Genomic DNA, 21,916 nt, shown 5'->3' with positions numbered 1-21,916 from the left:
AGACATCTCCATTAGCATACAGAATAGAGAACAGAGAACCGCACTGAACTCTGGGACCAGAAAAGCAGGGAAGCACTGCATCATGGGGGATCTCTATTCCAGATGTTAATGAACCTACGCCTGCACACACCCAGCTCAGCAGTTATCAGACCAATTCTAGTAATGAATCCTTGATTGATATCCAAAATACTGAAGCTGCCTAGTTGCATTGTGAGCTCCCTGGAAGAAAACACCACCCATAGCCAAGAGTAATCAGCTCCTATTGTCTAGCCTAAAGAAAACCCTTGTGTCATCAGTTTACCCAAAACAAATCTAGTGTTCTCCCTTGAACCATTGTTGTTTCTCTACAAAAATGCCTAGCTATGTTCAAGTAAGTGTTCTGATGTATGGACCCAAACTCTGCATCAGTTCCACTGGGACTTTATCTCCTGACTGATTGTGCTGGGGGCTCTGTCTGTCTCCAGCACTCAGGACCCTGAGCTACCACCATCAGCTGGGAACCCCGACCAGTTCAAGTCTCGTGGAGTGGAGTGGGTGAGATATCTCTCTCTCTCTCTCTCTCTCTCTCTCTCTCTGTTTTCTTTTCTACCTCAGATATTAACCTTTGATAATGTAACTGTTATGTTTGTTTAGCCTGCCTTGTGTACTTATCACTATTATTCAATTTATGGTTAAGCTGGTTGCTTCTCTCTCTGAACTTTACTCTTTTGTGTTTTTAGCTTCCCCATTTGCTCTGCAGCAACACTTCTTTTACCTAAGCTAAATCATAGAATCATAGAATATCAGGGTTGGAAGGGACCTCAGGAGATCATCTAGTCAAACCCCCTGCTCAAAGCCGGACAAATCCCCAAAGCTAAAGATCCCTGTAGCGCCCAAAAATACTGTGGGGTTTGCTCATCAAGTGGGTTACTGACAGCTAGCTGGGAGGGGGAGAGACTTCAGGAGCAAACTGTATTTACATGAAAACATCTCCTCTGCTTAGATATCCAGCAGATAGAGCGGGTGTTGTTGCTCAAAATAGTCAACCTTGGCTGGTGTTGGGTTACAAATCACTGCAGTACTAAATGCAGGGGTAGTGATATGCTGTTACCAATGTTGTTGTAATTATTGTATGAATACAGGGAAGCAGGACTGTGCTTAATCTGTCCCAAATGAGGGGATCACCCTCAACTGAAATGACCTCGTTAAACCAGGGGCTCAAATACCAGAACCCTGTGAAAGTAAGACTAGAGGGGAGGCTTTCTCATTTCAGCCAGGAGGTATGGAGGCTCGGCGTGGCGTGGCTCAGCCAGGAGGTATGGCTTCTTCTTAGGGGTTTCTGCACTGGTTTAATCTGTTGCTCCCCATTGTTTAAAGAAAGGGCTAAATAGGATTCATTAGGAGCCTCTTTATTATTTGAATTGCTCAATTGCAGCTGCACTCAGTTATTGTGGGACAGAGTTTCTGCCTAGTCTGCAAAGAGCTGAAAATCACTAAGAGATTGATGTGCAGAGGTCATAGCAGGTGGCAGGAAAAGGTGACTGATAGTCAGCAAACAAATTGCTGGCAAGGAAAGGCTCTTAAACCCAGGACGTGGTGGTGGTGAGGCCGCCCGAGCTACGGCATCCCCGCCTGGCAGACCAGCCACTGTGCCTTAAGAATCTGCAAGTCTGCTTGTATCATCTCTAAGGATGAAAATCTGCTATTCATATCCAGTCTATCTAGTATATTAAGCTTAGTTTGCATTTTTTGTTTATTTACTAGGTAATCTGCTTTGATCTGTTTGCTATCACTTATAATCACTTAAAATCTATCTTTTGTAGTTAATAAACATGTTTTGTTTTAATCTAAACCAGTGAGTTTGGAGTGAAGTGCCTGGAAATCTTAGCTCAAGGGGCAGGGGCTGCTGCATTTCCTCTCCACATTGAGCGGGTGGGAGGTGAACTGGATAATAAATTCATACTGTTTGGGGTTTGGACCAAGATAGCACAGTACCGCTCTGGGGTCCTAGGCTGGGGAGCTGGGAGTTATTTTGGCTGTAGCCCCTCTATCGTTGGTTCACATGCAGTGGCTGGTCAGAGAGCCTGCATGTAACTGCAGCTGGGTGTGTCCTTACCTGTGTGTTTGCTGGTGGAGGTGTAAGACCGGGAGCGTGTCTGCAGCTTGTCACAGCAGCACAGTGTCAGAAGGAGGCCAGGCTGGTGGGTCAGAGGGCTCAGTGGTACCCCAGTTCCAGGTGGCATCTGGGGGAATCCATCACAATAAACTTCCATATGACTTTGCAGGGGCACTTTCAATCTGTCATGATCAATTATGAAGTTAAAAGTTTCTACTCCACATTTTTGTGGCCCCTGCAGCTCTATATTTGGTGTGTTGGATTCACATGCCTGCTGTTTATGTTTTGGGACTCAAGGAGCGCAAGTGCTTCCATTTCATCTCATCCCTCAGGTATCATAAAAAAAAAATCAGCCAATGACTTCAGGAGTCGCTCTCACACAAACTGACAGCTGGGGGATTAAAATATCTCCTTTGAGAGTAAATAGAAAGGGGACTGTGCAGCAGGGTATTAACCCACTGTTGACAGGGCACTCTGAGTCCATGCTCCAAGGACTATTCAAGTGCTAACTCTTCACATGTTTTCACTTCCCACGCCTTGGCCAGGACTACAGGGAGGTGAAGGCTGGGTTATCATCCACAGCCAATTGCATAACCTTTTCCAATTGTTTGTACTGGAAGTGACTGGAGCTGGGCCCGTGCGGGTGGGGGATTATAGCAGAGTGACATTGTTTACACAAAACTCCGTTTTGGTGAAAAATGCAGATTGGAAAAAAGCAAAACTTTTGCAAATTATTTTGGTTAGAAAAAAACCCCTTAAACCAAATTCCAAAAAACCCCAGAACATTTTGTTCTGACATTTTCAAATAAAATGTTTTGATTTTTTGGTTCAAATTTGCTTTTCCTTTCAACAGTTCGCTAATGGGGTAAGGGATTAACCGTCCGAGTGTCTGACTTCTGTTTTCCCATGTGCCACAAAAAGGGCTTCTTCCTTTCTCTTTCTATTGCACCTCCCACCAGAAGATCCTAAACCACTTGACAACCATTAATCAGTTGAGCCCAACACGCCCCTGCCAGGTGGGTCAGGATCATTACCTCCATTTTTCAGATGGGTAAAGTGAGATACAGAGGGGAACAGATGTGCCCATGGGTCAAACAGTGAATCAGTGGCAGGGCTGAGAAATGAACCCACTTCTCCCAACTCCGATGTCTTTGCTCACAAGACTCTCCTTTCGTCATTTAGAGCCCCAGTGTGCCAGTCTTACTGTGCTCCAAAGAGACCATTCACAACCAGCACCAGCTTCCTGGGGAGCTAAAGAAGCAGTCCCACGCCTTTGAACAACTGAGGGAACTGATATGCCCAGAGCTAGTCTGATGTTGCCTCCTACTGGTTGGAATATGGTGCATCTCAGCTCCTGCTCCAGCACAGGTGTTCAGCCAGGAAAGGCAAGTGCTGTGGACATGAGCAAGTGTGCTCTACACATTCCTGCAAGGGCAGTGGCACAAACACACCCCTACAGGGGCAGCTCCACCCATGCAGCCAGCAAAGGGCACTTTTATACCCATGGCCAGCTCTGACACTCGCCATGCAGCAGGGGGCAATGGTACACAAAATGGTCTCTCACTGGCATTCCCTACAGACAGGACTGACTAGAGGCAGGAAAAGGGAGACAATTGTATGGGGGCCTCAAGCTCAGGGGTCCCCAAAACTTCTGAACCATCTGCATAAATAAAGTCAATGGGAGGGGGTGGGGCCCCCGCAAACATGATGTACCAGGGCTCCAATTTCTCTCAACGGGCCTGCCTGCACGTGTGCCGGGGGCTATTATTGGAGGTAACTGGCTAAGATGCCGGCGGAATGTGCTATGCAGTATTGCCAACACTTGAGATTTTTTTGTGAGTGACGGGACTTCAGGGGAGGCTGGAGCTCACCTCACACTGACACAAGGCACCCATCTGGGGCCAGAGGTCCGGAGACTCTCCCCTCCCATCACCATTCTCACAGGAGGGGAGTGGGGAGAGGGGAGCAAAGAGCCCAGCCACTCCAGATGGTTCCTCTGCTCCTCCCCACTCTCCTCTCCTCCCTTCCGCATCTGGTATGGAAAGGGGCAGGGAAGAGCCCTGGTACTGCCCCTCCAGCCTGGGGGAGGGGGTGAGGACCACACTGCAAGCCCCTTCCCCTCAGGCCTTGGAGAAAGAGGGATGAAGAGCCCCAGTAATGACAGACATGAGGCTCGAGGGGGCTGGGTCGGGAACTGATGGGACTGGGGACTGATGGGGCTGGGGAACAGGATTAACGCCTGGGCATGGGACAGGCAGATGTGGGGGTGAGAGCTCCTGAAGCAGGGCCCCAAATCCCCTTAACCCAAACCTCTGGTAGAGACAGTCACACACACACACTGGGGAGGGGCCCGGGGAGTTCAAAAGACCAAAACCACAATGGCACCTTTTTTATATAGAATCTTAAGATTTTTGGGGGGCCAATCTGATGATGTTGAGGGTCTGACTCGCGCTTTTTGATCTCTTCTGGTTGGCAGTACTGGGGGTGGGGACAGGAAAGGTTTCTCTGGAAACGCTGGGCAGGATTTGGGAGTTTGTTCCAATCCCCACAGAATGCTGCATTGGCCCTGTAATGAGCTAAAGGGCTTCTCCAACAGAGTGCTGCTGGAGTGATACAAACAGGGGATGGGGGTAAATGGTTCAGACACAGGAGAGTGTCTCACATGAACACCTCCAATAAATACCCTTCCCTCCCAGTTTGTCAGGGTCTGGCCAGGGACAGTCTCTGTGCCATGAGTCAAAGCTGTTGGCTCTGGCTCCTCCTCACGTACCTTTCTCCATTTCCCAGATGGTCCTGGCCCCCTGCCCTTATCTCGCCCCTCCCGGGAGCTGTTTGCAGAGAGGTATAAAGGGGCGGACCCAGCGGATAGCCAGGGTGCAGGGAGCCAGCGGACAAGTCTGTGTGTCTGCCTCACTCACCACCCTCGCTCTGCACCATGGGGAAGGACAGGCTGCCCGGTGGCCCGAGCATCTTCCTCCTGCTCCTCTTCCTCCTCCCTGGAGACACCTCGCCCACCACCGAACCGTAAGCTGCACATGAAGGGGCTCGTGCAGTCTTCTCGTTTCTTTCCTTCATCCCCCTCACAGCTCTGCCTATGCCTCTCAGTCCGGCCTAGTCACCCCCTGCTATTCCAGTTTCCTTGCCTGTGAGGGAGAGCTCAGAAAAGTGTTTCTCTTTTCTCCTCTTCTTTAAAGCCAGTTTGCTTCCCTTGGCAGCCACAGACTGTGCTTGTTCCCAAAGAGAGTCTGTGACCTAGATTCCTGACTGTCAGCACAGACCCTGGCAGTGGCACACTCTGCTGGAATATCCACCTGGGGCACTGCAAACTAGCAACTTGGCTGCAACCTCGCCTCCATTGAGGGGCCTGAAGAGGGCGCGTGGCCAAGCTCAGCCAGGAGCTGGACGGACTCAGGGTATCCCTTTGGCAGTGTCCACTGGCAAAGAGTTCCCCTGGAGCCCAGCATAGATTAGAGCATTTTCCCTCCAATGCGCACTCCCTTCTCCTGGTGTAGCACCCTCCTCGCTGGTGTACATGAGCAGGTGCAATTTACACTGCCCTGATTCAGCGGGCAATGGATCTAGGGTTGATAACTTTCTACTCGCACAAAACCGAACACCCTTGCCTGACCTCTGCCCTGCCCCTCCTCCAAGGCCCCGCCCATGTCCCACCCCTTCTACTAGGCCCCGCCCCCACTCACTCCATCTCCCGTCCCTCTCTTGTTCGCTCTCCGTACCCTCAATCACTCGCTCATTTTCATCGGGCTGGCTCACGGGGCTGGGGTGCAGGAGGGGGTGATGGCTCCAGCTGGGGGTGCAGGCCCCGGGGTGGGGTCAGAAATAAGGGGTTCAGGATGTGGAAAGGGACTCCAGGCCTGGATAGAGGGTTGTGGTGCAGGGTGGGGTGAGGGCTTTGGCTGGGGTGCCATCCCTGATGTGGGGCCGGGGCTGAAGGATTCAGGGTGCAGGAGGGGGCTCTGGACTAGGGTTGAGGCACGGGAGGGTAAGGCTCTGGGTGGGGCTGGGCATGAGGGGTTTGGGATGTAGGAGGGTGCTCTGGGATGGAGCTGAGGGATTCGGAGTGCAGGAGGGGGCTCTGGACTGGGGTTGAGGCATGGGGCGGTGAAGGCTCTGGGTGGGGCTGGGCATGAGTGGTTTGGAGGGCAGGAGGGGGTTCAGGGCTGGGGCAGGGGATTGGGGAGTGGGGGGGGGAAGTGAGGGCTCCAGCTGGGGGTGCCGGCTTTGGGGTAGGGCTGAGGATGAGGGGTTTGGGATTCAGGAGGGTGCTCTGGGCTGGGATTGAGGGGTTCAAAGGGCAGGAGGAGGATCGGTGCTGGGGCAAGGGGTTGAGGCCCGGGAGGGTATCAGGGGTGCAGGCTCCAGGCAGCGCTTATCTCAGGTAGCTCCCGGAAGCAGCGGTATGTCCCCCCTCCGGCTCCTACACAGAGGCATGGCCAGGCGGCTCTGAGCGCTGCCCCATCTGCAGGCACCGCCCCTGCAGTTCCCATTGGCCATGGTTCTGGGGCAGTGCTTGGGGTGGGGGCAGTGTGCGGAGCCCCGTGGCTGCCCCTACGCGTAGGAGCAGGAGGGGGGCATGCTGGCTGCTTCCTGGGAGCCGTGTGGCGTGGAGGTTAGCAGGGAGCCTGCCAGCCCCGCTGCGTGGTGCCGCCAACCGGACCGTCAATGGTCCGGTCAGCAGTGCTGACCGGAGCCACCAGGATGCCTTTTAGACTGGGTGTTCTGGTCGAAAACTGGACACCTGGTCAATTTAGATGGATCTAGTCCCATAACTCCAGTGTCAGATCTCTTAATCCAATGAACTCCATATTGTTTTGAATTGCCATCCTGCCAGAAATTCTGACATTTCAAAAATTGGTTTCATTGCAAATTGGAACACACAGTCCAAATTTTTCATGGAATGGAAATCCCAGAAAAAATTTATTCAGAAAATCTAAACACTACCTGTACTATAATATAAAATGTTGCATATCATAATATATTATATTTAATATTCTATAACATTCATATCATTATATAAAAGTCCAAATAAAGCATGTTTACTTTATTTAAATGGGAAAGTCAAAACAATTCATTTAGACATTTTTCCATTCAAAATGTCAAAATTGATACGCTCCTGCAAAATGTCTCGATTGTGATGAAACTGCATTTTCTGACAAAAAATGGTTCCGTCCAAATTCTTTACCCTAGCTCTGTTCCACTCTGAGCATGTTGGTCATCTGGTCAGACTTGTCTGGATCCTGCACCTTTAAATGGAGAGACGACCCCTCTGTGCTGCAGAAGCACCTGCCGTTTTGTGTTTGGTTGCCCCACTATAGGAGAGGCCCCACTATTCTCTCTCCATCTGTCTTACCAAGACCTGCCTTTTGTCCTGTCTCGTTCTCTCGGTCTAAACTAAAGTTTGTTCTTGCTGAAAGGGCAGAGGAAGAACAGAACGTGGGGCACTGTCACCAAGTCTGTTCTGCTCTGTGAGACATTTTATGCAAATTTTAATAAAATAATTTGCATATTTGTGAATACTTTGCATATGAGCATAAATGTAAGCTCATGGTCGACAAACCCTGCCCCAAGCAGAGGGGAGGAGGGCTGGCCAAGGAGCTCAACAACAGGTGGCAGCTATGGGAGGCCAGTGCTGAAAGGTCTCTGGGGGCAGAGCTGCTGGGGCTGTTGTTACTGCTGGAAGCTACTGGAGCGGTAAGGCTGCTGGGGCTGGAACTCCTGGGATGCATTGGGCTGTACAGATTGAGGGGGGCTGGGGGGTTGTATGGGGGGGGGGGGTGGCGGCCAATATCAGACCCCTCACACTGTGCTTTTGCCCCAGCCAACGTCTGCAGCCTCTGCCATCACCTCCAGGCTGCTTGCTCTGATCCAGCAGAGGGAGAGGAGGCGCCTGGCTGCCTGCTCAGCAAATGCCACAGCTGCCTCTAGCAGCCATAAGGTGCAACTGCAGGAAACTGCCTGCTGCCTTCTTGTAGCTCAGCCCTAGATCTCTATTCTATGTAGGTTCTCATACTGTGCTAATCACTGTAGTACCAGCGAGCCTGCCACTAGAGTGTTAAGCAACACGACTGTCACGTGTTGTTCCTTCTGTCATCCTCACCCCAGAGAGAGAAGCGAGTGCCGTGCAGTGTCTGGCAGAGTGGGTGTCAAATGCTACCAGAGCAGAAGGGCTGATTTCAGCCCCCTTTGCACTCACTCTGCACCAGGTGCCAGGCGGGGGAGAATCAGCCCCCAGCCTTTATTGGCTGAGATTGAAGGTAGAGAGAAAATCACTCAGGGCTTGATCCAAAGCCCACTGAGGGGAATGGAAAGAGTCCTATTGACTTCCATGGGCTTTGGCTCAGGCCTAACAAAGGGCGAAGTGGAATTTAATCAGAGCCAGGTTAAGGCTACTCCTACCTAACTCTGTCATTTTGAAATCTTGGCTAAGCAAGATGAACAGCCCCCCGGCAGAAAGCTGGGTGTCCCAGGGAGCTTCACACTGCGGCACGTCCAGCCTCCCAGCAGTGAGGCTCTGCCAGCGTCTCTGCTCTGAGTCAGCAGGCTGCAGCCATGGCTGGTGAGATCTCCTTCTGTAGTAGGGTTGCCGGGCATCCGGTTTTTGACCAGAATGCCTGCTTGAAAAGGGACCCTGGCAGCACTGCTGACTGGGCTGTTAAAAGTCTGGTTGGCCACCCACAGCAGGACAGGCAGGGTGCCTGCCTGGCTCTGCGAAACGCCCAGAAAGCTTCTGGCATCTCCCTCTGACTCCTAGGCTTAGGGGCGGCCAGGGGAGCTCGACGCACTGCTTCCATCCCTCCCGCTAGCGCCGGGTCCGCATCTTCCATTGGCCGGGAACCGCAGCCAATGGGAACTGCGGAGGCGGCGCCTGCATGCAGGGGCAGCGCGGAGACTGCAGAGCTGCCTGGTCGCGCCTCTGCCTAGGAGCCGGACATGCTGGCAGCTTCCTGGGAGCTGCCTGAGGTAAGCGTCGCCCAGAGCCTGCATTCCAAACCCCCTCCCATACCCCAACCCGCTGCCCCAGCCCTGTGTCCCCTCCTGCACCCCAAAACCCTCATTCCCAATCCCACCCCAAAGCCCGCAACCCCAGATGGAGACCTCACCCCCTACCGCACCCCAATCCCCTGCCCCAGCCCCAGAGTTCCCTCCCGCGCCCTGAACGCCTCAACTCTGGCCCCACCCCAGAGCCCACACCCCCAGCCGGAGCCCTCACCCCACTCCCGCACCCCAACCCCCTCCCCCAGCGTGGTGAAAATGAGCGAAGGTCGGGGAGAGCAAGTGATGGAGGGAGGGGGGGATGGAGTGAGCAGGGGCGGGGCCTCAGGGAAGGGGCGTGGCAGGGGCAGAGTCTCGGAGAAAGGGCGGGGTAGGGGGCATGGCAAGGGTGTTAGCTTTTCTGCCAAATAGAAAGTTGGGAACCCTATTCTGTAGCCTAAAGCACTCTGTTGTTGTCATTGCTGGTGAGGAGCAATGAGTTCTCTGGCCAAAGCCCTGTCCACTAGGCCACGCTGCCCCTTTAGCACAATGGCCATTCCCTACAGTCAGATGTCAGCGCACACACAGCCATCTGTACATTTGTATCTCTCCATTACTGAGGGCAGCAGGTGACACACCTAGATCGACAGACAGCTAGAGAGGAGATTAGATTAAAAGCCCTGGTCCACACTCCTGTGTAACTGCCTGCCAGTCTCCATGGAGGTACAACAAGCATTTCATCTGAGCTCCCTCCCCCCTGTTCACATAATACAGCAAGGGGCTGTGGGATACACAAACCTCAATTAACAGCCTGGAACTTTTCAAGCCATCCCCACTCCCTGCTGGGAGCCTGAACAAACAGCCCTTGGACAGCAATTGCTGTTAGCACAGAGCTAGTTCCTTTGCTCCAGGTGGTGTCCTAGGGTCCTGGCTGACTGAGCAGACTGGCTAGTATGTTACAAAAGTAAAATTAAATTCACCTTCCTGTATGTACAAATTACGGTGCAGATGGATGGTCGGGGATTCGGCTGCCACACTAACCCATGCCCTTTCATCAATACCTTCTCCATTCCCCATCCCCGCCTCTCTGACCTGTGCCCTTCCCCTTCCCAGGCAGTACATGGTGCTAGTGCCCTTTCTGATCCACACCAACGGTCCTGAAAAGGTCTGTATCCAGCTGACCCACCTGAACGAGTCTGTGACGCTGAGCGCCACGCTGGAATACGCAGGGGAGAACAGGAGCCTGATCGCAGACGTGGTGTCGGAGAAGGACGTGTTCAAGTGCATCCCGTTCACAGTGAGTATCTGACCCCCACAGGGTTTATTGCCTGAGTCTGTAAGATAGTGACAGCCTGGGACTAACCCCCGCAAGGCCTGGCAGTGCTGTGGGTGACTCATTAGGAGTGATCTTCAGTCAGTGCTGAGCTCAGTGCCCGGCACGATGCTGGGAGAGGCTGTGCTACAGGCTGTGGTGTGGCTGGCTTTGTTGGGTGGTTTTCTCTCTGAGTCAGTGCTGACCTTGCGGCTGAGGACTGGTCTCCCATTTCTCAGGGGGCTCCACAAGTCTCTGAGTGAGACCGGAAAGAAAGCCATGGAAGGAGAAGGTTAGAGAACTTCCTCGGGACCATCGATGTCCATGAGCTCATCTTGTGCCTCTCCCGAGGGCCAGTTCAGGGTTTCTCCCTGCAGCTCTCAAGGCTGGCTGGGGGGACAGTAGAAGAAAATGGACCCAGCCCAGAAGTAATTAATCAAATGTAGCTTCCCATTTTCCTCCATCACTGGGATCCACAGCTGGGGGGACATGATCACAGTCCATCAATCCCTTTGAGGAAGGAGCATAACGAGGGAAGGGAAATGACCCCCAGTCTTGGCAAGAGGCAGCACAAGGGGAGATGGGCAGAAGGAAAAGCTGAAACTAAGACATCGGGGGAAGTTCTTAAGTTATGAGCTGCTGGGGTGGAGGAGTCAGAGACTCCTGGTAGGGAGGGGATGGCCGGGGGTGGCAGGCAGAGTCTCCTTTGGAGGAGGTGGTGGAGGCCCCTTAACTGCAAAGATTCTGGCAGCATAGAGGAGACATTAGTGGGGATGGAGGAGAAGAGTCCTGCAAAACCAGGGTGAGGTCAGACTGGCAGAGCCCCAGACCCCACAATCCCTGATTCTGGTAGGGACGTGGTGACCTTTTTGGTTGGTTTCCATGTACAACTCCAGCCTCCAAGGGCTCAGTGCAGCGGGGAGCGTCTCTAAGGCAGTGGCTCTTTTACTGTTCTCCAGGTTCCAAAGTCCAGCAGCTCATCATCAGCGTTTCTCACGGTGCTGGTGAAGGGGCCGACGCTGGAGTTCAGGAGCCGGAAATCGGTGCTGGTCAAGAACTCAGAGAGCCTGGTCTTTGTCCAGACGGACAAACCCATCTACAAACCCGGACAAACAGGTACAGGGAATCAGGTGGGGAATTAGATACAGAGCAGGAAATCCTCCCTGCCTCCCCAGAGACCCCACATCTCATCACCAAGTTAGTTCAGCTGGCCGTAAACCTGCCTTCCCACCTCCTCCCCGCTAGTCACAAAGCTGGGGGAGTGTGGTGCATGCATCCAACCCTGCATGTGTCCATGGGTCATTGCATCTGGGCCAGGCATGCACACAGCAGCTGCCTCAATGACTGATGGTCCCTGGGTGAGCAGCTGCAGGTGTAACAGTGGAAATCTCTTCCTCTCTCTATCATGCCCTCTGCAGTTCTGTTTCGGATCGTCTCTCTGGACGAAGACTTCCGTCCCCTGAATGAGAAGGTAGGTCTGATCGCTGGTCAGTTTCCATGGCTGACTTGGTGAGCGCTGATGATGACCCCTTTAAAGTCCTTTGTGATTCCCAGGGAACTTATTTGTATTAACATCCGTCTAGAGCCGTAAAAGCGACTCTGTAAATCAAATAATCCCCTCTGATTCCCCACATCTTCTACGTGGGGATCAGTTTCTGCCTGATTCCCCACATCTTCTACGTGGGGATCAGTTTCTGCCATGATTTACACTCCATTCTACTTCATTGACAGAGTGTACATAGGACAGAATATGTCTCTTTATGGCACAATATGAATTATTATACTAGATTACAATATTGTAAAGCTGGCTAGTGTGTAAATGCACCACTGCCCTCTACTGGTTGGAATCTGAAATGCACAATTCTGTACCTTAAGGCTACTACTTTGTTGCAGAGGTCACAGAAATTGTGAATTTCAATAAAATCCATGAAATCTTGGACATGGCTGTAAAAACTCATTTGATTAGCCCCCAGACCAAGTGGTGTTGCGACCTGGCACATGGGAATGCAGCCCCACTCAGGCTTCGCCTGTCTGACCCTCCTCCTCCATCTGTAGTGGGGTGGACGGGCCAAACCTGAGCGGCACTGTGACCCCATGCACCAGGTCCCCACACCCAAAATGGGGAGTCGGGCTCGGTGCTGCAGGACAGGAGCTGCCGGTGCAGGGTGAGCACAGCATGCCCCCCTCACTGCCCCGGGCCTCTCCTTTCAGCACCCTCACCATACTGTTGTGCATGTTGATGTAGTGCTAACTACATTATTTGGTGACCTTGCCATAATTTACCGTTTTCCCCCCACACTGCTGCTGTGAAATTTACTAAAAATTTCTGTGCTGAAATCGTAGCCTTAGCCATAGGCCTTATGCTGCGGACAGCTAACATAGATTCTTCTTTGGATTCCATGGTTGAGGCCTGGGCAGGTGGGTCAGAGTTCTGTGCCTTCTGCTGTTGCCATGAGTTTTGAAAGGCCATGGTGTATGGTAGAGTGACAGTCATGACATCAGAGATGGTCACACATTTGCTATAATGTGGAACCCCACAATGTTTTTTCCAGAGTCACTGTTCAGAGACTAAATCCCTCTGAAGTGACTTTATGGACAGCTACTAAAATAGCCGATAATTCTGGCTTCCAAATGGGATCCTCTCCACCAGCAGCCCAGCTACAGAGGAGACTATGGGGTTACTTCCTGTCTGCTTCCTGCCTCTGCCATTACATCTGATCAATAGGCTGGTATGTGAGGAAATACCCCAAGAGGAAGTAGGGTTAAAGAAATGTTTAGATGGGATGATCCTTGCTCTGAGATGCTGGGCCACATTCCGATCTCATTTGTACCACTCTCAATCTGGAACAACTCTACTGACTTCATGGAAACTGGGGTTGATGTGAGATCCTAGATTGATGAGTGCATTAACTCACAGTAACTAACAGCAGTTACTGGGGACAAAATTTGGCCAGTGGGGCTAAGCTGATTCTGAGATTATCTTGGCAAAGATCTTGGGGAGGATGGTCATCTTTGCCCTGGAGCAGGGAATGGAAATTGTCCTGTTAGGATCATGTTGCCAGAAGTAAGTAAACTGGAAAAAGTCGAGAGGAGAACAAAAAATGAGAAGAGGTTTCAAAAACCTGATCTGTAAGGAAAGGTTGAAAGAATTGGGCCTGTTTAGTCTAAAGAAAAGATGGCTGAGAGGGGACCTAACAGTAATAATCAGATATGTAAAACGTTGGTATAAAGGAGACTGATCAGCTGTTCTCTATATCCAAGGAGTAATTGATTTAGTTGGCAACAAGGGAGATTTAGACTGTAAAGTAGGAAACCCTTTCTAACTCTAAGGATAGTTATGCACTGGAACAGGTTACCAAGGGAGGTTGTGGAATCCCCATCATTGGAGGTTTGTAAGAACAGGTTGGACAAACAACTGTCAGGGATGGTCTAGGTTAATTTGGTCTTGCCTCAGCACAGGGAATGGACTAAATGATCTCTGGAGGTCCCTTCCTGCCCTACATTTCCGGGATTTTATAATTCTGTCCTACATGATAAATTGCTCACAGTTGGTGGAGCTAGGAACCTCCCTCTATCTTCTGTGTTACATATAAAAAATCATAATCCTCTGTTTGTGGCATCCTTACGGGCCTTCTGAATATAGGGAACAGGACTTTGGGGCAGAGGGAATGAGTAGCAGGGCAGATGAATCTCCAGAGGCAAAAGATGATCATTGTTCTGAAGGTAAAGGAGCAGGCTGGTGTAACAGGGAGATTCTGATCACTTCATCTGATCACAAGGAAACATAAAACACTACCAGAGAAGTTAGTGCTTTGAACAGAATTGCAAAGAATAACTATCAAAGAAGAAACCGTTGGTTTCAACATGCAGAGTAAGACTGGAATAACTGGCTTCTCCAGTGCTTAATTTGTAATGAAAGAGGTACTGGGGGCTCAAGCAATTTTTTTTACTTTCGTAAGTGATGCAGCAAGCCCGGAGGTGCCGGGGCTATTTACTGCCAAGCCTGGAGGTGCCGGAGCTATTTACTGCCAAGCCCGGAGGTGCCGGGGCTATTTACTGCCAAGCCCAGAGGTGCTGGGGCTCAGCCCTGGTACAAATTAAGCACTGGCCTCTCCATTTGATAAGACTGGAAATCAGAGACTTTCAGTGGTGGCTTTAGGAACATCCTAAGGCCCTGATTCCCCAGTGCCGTGGCACCTTGTGGCATCATTAACACCAGAGCAAAGTGGGCATAAAACATTGCCAAATGAGGCTGGTTCTGTGTGCCCCACTTTGCACTGGTGTGAGTGACAGCACCAGGGTGGGCCAGCAGTGAGTCAGGCCCTGAGGAGATCACTTCTGTCTTGTGGGAAGGCATGTGACTGGGCCTCAAGACCCCTATACCTGGCTCTGTCACACCTTCCTGCACATCATACACTGTGATCTAGCTGACCCGCCTCCACCACCTCACTGCGAGTTTGCATGTGCAGGAGCAGGGGTCCCTGAGGAGACATCCCAGCAACAGGCCCCGCCTCATGCTGCAGAGCAGGACACAGAGAATTGAGTTGCCACCTGAAAGCCCTGGAAACCAGCAACTTTCCAAATGGCTACACGCTCAGGGGCACATTTCCAAAGTGCCTCAGTGACTTAGAAACCCAAGTCCCATTTTCAGAAGTGACTTGGGCACTTTAGGCCAGATTGCCAACGGGATTTAAAGATGCCTAGTGGATTTTCAGAAGCACATAGGAGGGTTAGGAGCCTAACTCCCATTGGCTGTGGTGGGAACTAGGTACCTCAGCTCTTGGAAACTCCTCTAGGTACCTGTTTGCATTGTTAGGCACCTAAACACCTTTACAAATCTGCCCCCAAGTCTCACTGAAAGTCAGTGGCTCTTTGGCTCCTAAGCCACAGAACTGCAAAGGTACGTAGGTGCCTGACTCCCATTGAAATCAACGGGAGTGAGATACACAAGTCCCTTTGTGGATGTGGCCTAAAGTGCCTAAATCACTTTTGAAAAAGGCTCCTGTGATAAATGAAGGGGGGGCGGGGAGCTGCCTTTTATGGACACCCAGCCAGCCAGTTAGCTACAAAATCCCTGTTAGTAGCTGTTCTCTACTTGCTTTACCTGTAAAGGGTTAAAAAAGCCCATAGGTAAAAGGAAGGGAGTGGGCACCTGATCAAAAGAGCCAATGGAAATGCCAGAACTTTTTAAAATTGGGGGGGGGAAATTCCCTTTGTCTGTCTTTCTGTTGTTCTCTGGAAAGAGGAGACACAGAGCAGCAATGCTGTAAGAAGCTTTAAACCAGGTATGAAAAATCATCAAATCATACCTCAAAACTACTTATCTGAAACCCCAGATATGTAAGTAGATCAGGGAATGTCTAGGAAGATGCAATTAGGTTTATCTCTTTTATTTCTTTATGGCTTGTGGGCTCTGTGGAAGAAAACAAGTCCTCACTCTGCGTTTGTTAGCAACAAGTCAGAGACGGTTTATTACGAGCAATGGCAAGGGAAGACTGTGGTCGGACAGGGGGTCCCCTGACCTTAGGCAGATCTTCCCCCTTCAAGCAGTATAAGACAAGTATTTATACTTTCCCGTTACATACATCAACGGCTAACGGTTATCCTTTGTTTATACAAATTCCCTCCAGATTCTACCTTATCTCAAGGTTTCTGCTTAAATCAGCATTCCATCCTTATCAACTAAAAGCAAGGCGAAAACAGTATCTCTTACAACTCTCGCATTGTTAGGGTTAGGGTTTCCTTTCGCTCTATCCTTAAATTGACTAAGACATCTACCCCCAGATCCTCCTTTTTCTCTTTTTTTTAATTCTGCTTCCACATTCCCCCCTTTTTGTGCTTATAGCACAACTAATATTGTTAAATCTCTATTTTCATTAGACATTGTATTTCTGTTTCCAGATTAGTGAGATCGACCTTATACATTTTGGTTAGTTGTAACGGTAACGGTAATACATGATTAGAATGAACATGCAAGCTATTTCCATTATTACACCTCTTACAACAATAAAACATTCCTAGAATAAACAAAAACAATAAAATTATCAACATCCCCAATATAATTCTATGATGTGGTTGTCCCAGAGCCTTAGTTACCTAACATGATAGATCATAATTAGTACATGAGAGATGTTCAGTAGGCAGTATGGAAAGCATGTCTTTCAATTTGATATATATTTTGGAGTACATGAATTTGACCTTGTAATTCAGAGATTTTCTGTACTTCTGGTAAGAGGGAAAGCAGGTTTTGGAATCGATCAGGTACTAAAGCAGTCCAATTAAAGGGCATTTGGAACCTAAGGGTTGACCGTAAGACTCGGTCTGCAGACCAATAGATAATATAGCTTCCTGCAGCAGTGATAAGATTAAAATGTGTCTCTTGCAAAAGGAAGCTCTTAACATATACACAACTATCATTAGCCTGAAAAATCGGGTGTCCTGCCAGGGTTGTTCCTAGTCCCATGCCTTCCCAACAAACGTTGTCATGAACCGTGACAATCTCTCCTTGTTTCAACTTTCGTACACACTGAAGCTGCGGGGATTCTAGAGGACAGAGTGTCCATTGGCTTCCTATCCCTATCCAAATATCGGGTGTTATTCCAGGAGCACCGACTACAAATCAGCTAGGCTCACCAGGTGGTTTAATTTCCCAAATATTGCGGTGAATTACCCAATCCCACATGCATCCTCCCCACAGACCCGGCAGGATTCGGTATGTGGGAGCCCACACCCCTCCAACCGGCCTGTATGCTTGGAAGGAGCACTGCGAGCATCTGCATTTCCACCCTGAAGCCCTCCAAGTATGTCTCCAAGGCCACAACTCAGATGGCACCCCCGAAGCATTAGTAAGGGCAGTGGGCCAAGTTTGATGCTCAAGATCACTCCGAATGGCCATGAGGTGGTCATTCAGGAAATCCTGAATCTCTGAACAGGCCAAATCCCACTGCAATACCTTTCCCGCCTCAGTGATGTTTAGTACCATCTTTGTCAGTAGTTCCTGGGTTATTGAGCTGAGGGTGGAGATAACATGCAATTCACCGATTCCAGGCTGTATCTGGGCCAGCTGTGCTCCAGTAATAAGTCCCGTGGCTTCCTCCAGCTGCCCTAGTTTTTCCTCTTGTTGTTGGCCCTTGTAAATATTCCAAATTGCTGCTGCGCTATTGGTACCATCCCATAGATGTTCGTTCAAGTCCCTTTTCCTTCTAGAAAAGACCCATGCCCTTTGCTCTGCTAACCAAATGGCAGCCCCCTTGGAGCAATTTGGGTATAAAGAGGTAACCTGAAAACTGGATAATGGCAGTGTGAATTTTACAATCCCTAGCGTGGCATTAACTATTGTCCATCAATATCCTAGCACATCTCTTTGGTACAGTGTCATGCCACATCTGTTGGTTAACAATTCTCATATAGCTCTGGAAAACATCAACATTAATGGCATAGGAAGGAGAATATTGCAATATGGTGCAGGTTAAGTTATTGGTTATCGGGATTAATTCAGTACAGGTAAAATTGCCGTTAGTGGAGCACACTTTCTGAGTATGAATTTGATTATTTACTAATTGGGTAACCAAATAACAATAAGGACACCTTCCTTCCAACATATTGCAGGCTCTGGGAATGGCCATCATGTCAACCCGCTGTGAAACCTACTAATCTCAATGACGGATACTTGAAACTCATTTGTAGTGATGTGATATACACTTCTATCTCTACTGACCCGTCTGTTTTCCACTCAATCATTCGCTTGTATGAGATATTCTGAGCCTTAAAAAATAAATTTTCCAAACAATATTTAAATAAATCACTAAGGTGTGAAGGCCTTGGCCATTGGGTTTCATCAGAATATATGGTATTGTTGATATTTGGGTAAGTTACAGGGGTGGTGGAGGAGCTGGCGGGGGCAGTGTTCGTGGCAGCAAAGCGCCTTTGGTATTCATCATCCGGAAGCCAATTAGGGAGGGCAGTGCATTCTGATGGTACTTGTCCATAAGCACAGAGCCCAGCCCCCGGAAGAAACCCAAACCACCACTCAACCCCACATTCCCAAGAACGGTCCCCGCAAATCCCTCCCTCCAATGTACAATACTCGGTTTCCTCCACCAAGACCAATTCTTAATGTCTTCTGTAGTCAGGAATCCCTGAACTTTGGCGGTTTTGGTGGAGCAAGTGTTCCTTCTTTTTTCCTGGAGTAGTCGTGGTGCAGGATCATGCAGGGGAGAGGTTACCAGCACGTCACCCTGTAGTGGTTTGGTTCCTTTAACAGATGCTGGATATATGGCGGTTCTGTTAGTGGACAAGGGAGAGGTTACTAGCACTTCACCTTGTCTTTTTTCCTACTGTCCAGGAGGAGGGAAAGAGGTACAAGAAGGAGAGAGAGGCTGATCAGCAGTTGGAGTAGAATCATCTCGAGGCGGTGGGGCCTTTTTGCAGTGAGAAGCATGGGTCCAGGCACTGAGTCCCTGGCACTTCACGGCAGTGTTGGTAGTCAACAGAACTTGATAAGGGCCTTTCCAGCGTGGGGTTAGAGCGGTCCTTCGTTGATGGACCTTTATGTAGACCCAGTCTCCTGGTTCCAACGAATGACAGGGTTGCTCAGGATCCTTAGGTAGTGATTCTTTCACCTGTGAATAAAGAGATCTGACACATTTCATTAATGCCTGGCAGTAATTAAACATTGTACCATCCATCAAATGAATGTCCATCTGGGTGAGGGCCAGAGGAGGCGCTGCTGGAAGTCGCATCGGGCGCCCTGTCAGGATTTCATGAGGGCTAAGTCCAGTCTTTCGGTTGGGGGTGGCCCTCATGCTCATTAATGCTAACGGAAGGGCATCTTGCCATTTTAAGTTTGTTTCCGCACAGATCTTGGCCAGTTTGTTTTTCAGAATCCCATTCTGACGTTCTACTGTCCCGGCAGACTACGGGTGGTAGGGACAGTGGAGGTTGTGTTGGATCTGCAAGGCTGCACATAACTCTTTTATAATCTGTCCAGTAAAATGAGTTCCACGATCACTGTTGATACCAACAGGTATGCCAAATCGTGGTACAAGATCCTTAAGCAAAATTTTCACAACAGACTTGGCGTCTGCCCTCCTATAAGGGAAGGCTTCAACCCAGCTCAAAAAAACATCAACTAATACTAGCACATACTCATAATTACAACATTTAGATATTTGAATAAAATCAATCTGAATATTTACAAAAGGTCCCCCAGGAGGGGGATGTGCTGCCTTTCTACCTTTGACTGCTTTTCCAACATTATATTGCTGGCAGATTGCACACTGTTGACAGTAATGTTGGGCTACAGGAGAAAAATTTGGTGCATACCAGTCTTGTTTAACTGCAGCAATCATCCCCCCTTTGCTCACGTGTGCCATCCCGTGGTGCACGCGAGCAAAGTAGGTCAAGAGTACCTTAGGCGCAACCAGGCGGCCGTCTGGGGAGCGCCATAGGTGATCAGGGTGCAAAGTGCACCCAGCAACACTCCAAGAACATTTTTCGGCTTCCGGTGCCGCGTCCTGGATCTTGGCAAGGTCCTCAAGGGAGGCCAGCGGAGGTTGCTCAATCATGGCAAGAGTGTATGCAGCCTGAGGGGAGAAAGGGCCACGGTTTTGGCTGCTGAATCTGCCGAAGCATTTCCACGTGTAACTTCATCATGAGGGGTTTGGTGAGCAATACATTGTACAACAGCAACAGCTTTGGGCAACAGAAGGGCATCCAAAAGAGCAGACACATATGTGCCATTTTTAATAGGGGAACCAGAGGATGTAAGGAAGCCTCTGTGTTTCCACAGTTGACCATAGTCATGTGCTACTCCAAAAGCGTAGTGGGAATCAGTATGAATAGTAACAGCTCAATCCTGTGCCAAGATACAGGCTCGGGTCAAGGCAATGAGTTCGGCAACCTGGGCTGAAAATACAGAGGGAAGGAGGGCACTTTCAATGACAGAATGCAACGAGCATACAGCATAGCCAGCAGCCAGATTTCCCTTAAAATTTTGCAAACATGAGCCATCTACAAAATACATGAGTTCAGGATTCTGTAAAGGCACATCCATGAGGTTTCCCCTTGGACGAGTAAGAAGAGAAGTCACAGACACACAATCATGGGGCTCTCCGTCCTCTGGCCCAGGCAATAAGGAAGCAGGATTTAAAATGGGACAGCGAGTCAGGGTAAAATGAGACAAGGAGAGCAGCACAAATTCATATTTGGTGAGGCGAGAAGTAGCTAGATGTTGGGTCTTAGATTTTAACAGAAGAGCAGCCACAGCGTGAGGTACTGCAAAAGTCAAGGGTGACCCTAGGACTATGGATTCAGACAACTGCCCAGACAGAGCAGCTGCCGCCACAGCCCGTAAACAAGGAGGAAATCCAGCTGCCACAGTGTCCAGGGCAGTGCTATAATAAGCAAGTGGGCGGTGTTTATCTCCGTGTTTTTGCGTTAACACAGCTAAGGCAAACCTGTTGCGCTCGTGGCAGAAAAGAACAAACGGTTTAGTGTAATCAGGAAGTCCAAGTGCCGGGGCACTAGAAAGGGCTTGTTTAATGTCCATGAAAGCTTGTTCAGCCTCCTGAGACAATAGAAGTGGCTCAGGAGTGTCTGTCTTAGTCAGATTTTGTAATGGCTTAATTATTGTTGCATAACCCAAAATCCACAGTCTGCAGTACCCAGTCATGCCAAGGAAGGTTCACATTTGAGAGATAGTGACAGGCCTAGGCATTTTTAAGATGGTTTTAATGTGGGAATCTGACAAATGGGTGCCAGATGAAATATCATGACCAAGGTAATGGACTCTTAGTTGGCACAACTGGAGCTTTTCCTGAGATGCCTTGTGACTCTTGGCAGCAAGAGCAGTCAAAAGAACTAAAGTGTCAGTTTTACAGGATTCAAAGGAAGGGGATGCCAACAAAAGATCATCCACGTATTGTATGAGTATGGATTTTCCTGGGAAGACCACGTCATCCAGATCCTTCTTTAGATCTGGGAAAACAGGGATGGAGATTTGGTATATCCTTGGGGTAAGCGGGTTCAGGTATATTGGAGCCCTCTATAGGTGAAGGCAAACAAGAGGTCTACAACAGTAAAATAAGTGGCTGTAGGGGGAATACAAGAAAGTATGGTAGCCGGGTTTGGGACCACTGGAAAAGACGGCAAGACAACAGCATTAAGCGCGCGGAGATCCTGAATGAAGCGATAGGTGTTCTTTCCCGGTTTCTTTACGGGCAGAATAGGTGTATTACAAAAACTGGTAGCAGGGATGATAATACCTTTCTGTAACAAAGAATCTATCACTGGAGCTATTCCTTCTTCCACTTCAGGATGTAGTGGATATTGTGGTACCCTTGAAAGTGGTTTGAAAGGGTCAACAAGAATTTTAACTGGTTCGGCTGTTTGAATCTGCTCTACTTCATTTGCATGCTGAGACCAAAGATAAGAGGGTACTTGTGACAACAACTTAACAAGATCATTGCTGAGAGCCGCATTTGATTGGGCTGGCTCCTTTGTTTGAAGGGTGGCCAGCA

At 49.6% G+C, this 21,916-nt stretch overlaps 1 protein-coding gene across 2 annotated transcripts in view; it reads left to right on the top strand.

Annotated features, from left to right (window-relative positions):
• The first annotated feature begins 4,982 nt into the window (after positions 1 to 4,982).
• Positions 4,983 to 21,916, top strand: part of LOC135895211 (alpha-2-macroglobulin-like) — a 65,782-nt gene continuing 48,848 nt past the window's right edge. For both annotated transcript variants that reach the window (XM_065423287.1, XM_065423286.1), the window contains exons 1-4: positions 4,983 to 5,119; positions 10,199 to 10,382; positions 11,357 to 11,513; positions 11,816 to 11,868. In XM_065423287.1, coding sequence (XP_065279359.1) covers positions 5,031 to 5,119; positions 10,199 to 10,382; positions 11,357 to 11,513; positions 11,816 to 11,868 — 483 coding nt within the window. In that variant the 5' untranslated portion in view covers positions 4,983 to 5,030. The remainder of the gene's footprint in view (positions 5,120 to 10,198; positions 10,383 to 11,356; positions 11,514 to 11,815; positions 11,869 to 21,916) is intronic.

The sequence above is a fragment of the Emys orbicularis genome, chromosome 1 (genome assembly GCF_028017835.1).
Source record: "Emys orbicularis isolate rEmyOrb1 chromosome 1, rEmyOrb1.hap1, whole genome shotgun sequence".
NCBI lineage: Eukaryota > Metazoa > Chordata > Testudines > Emydidae > Emys > Emys orbicularis.
This window is presented reverse-complemented; position numbering and strand designations above follow the sequence as displayed.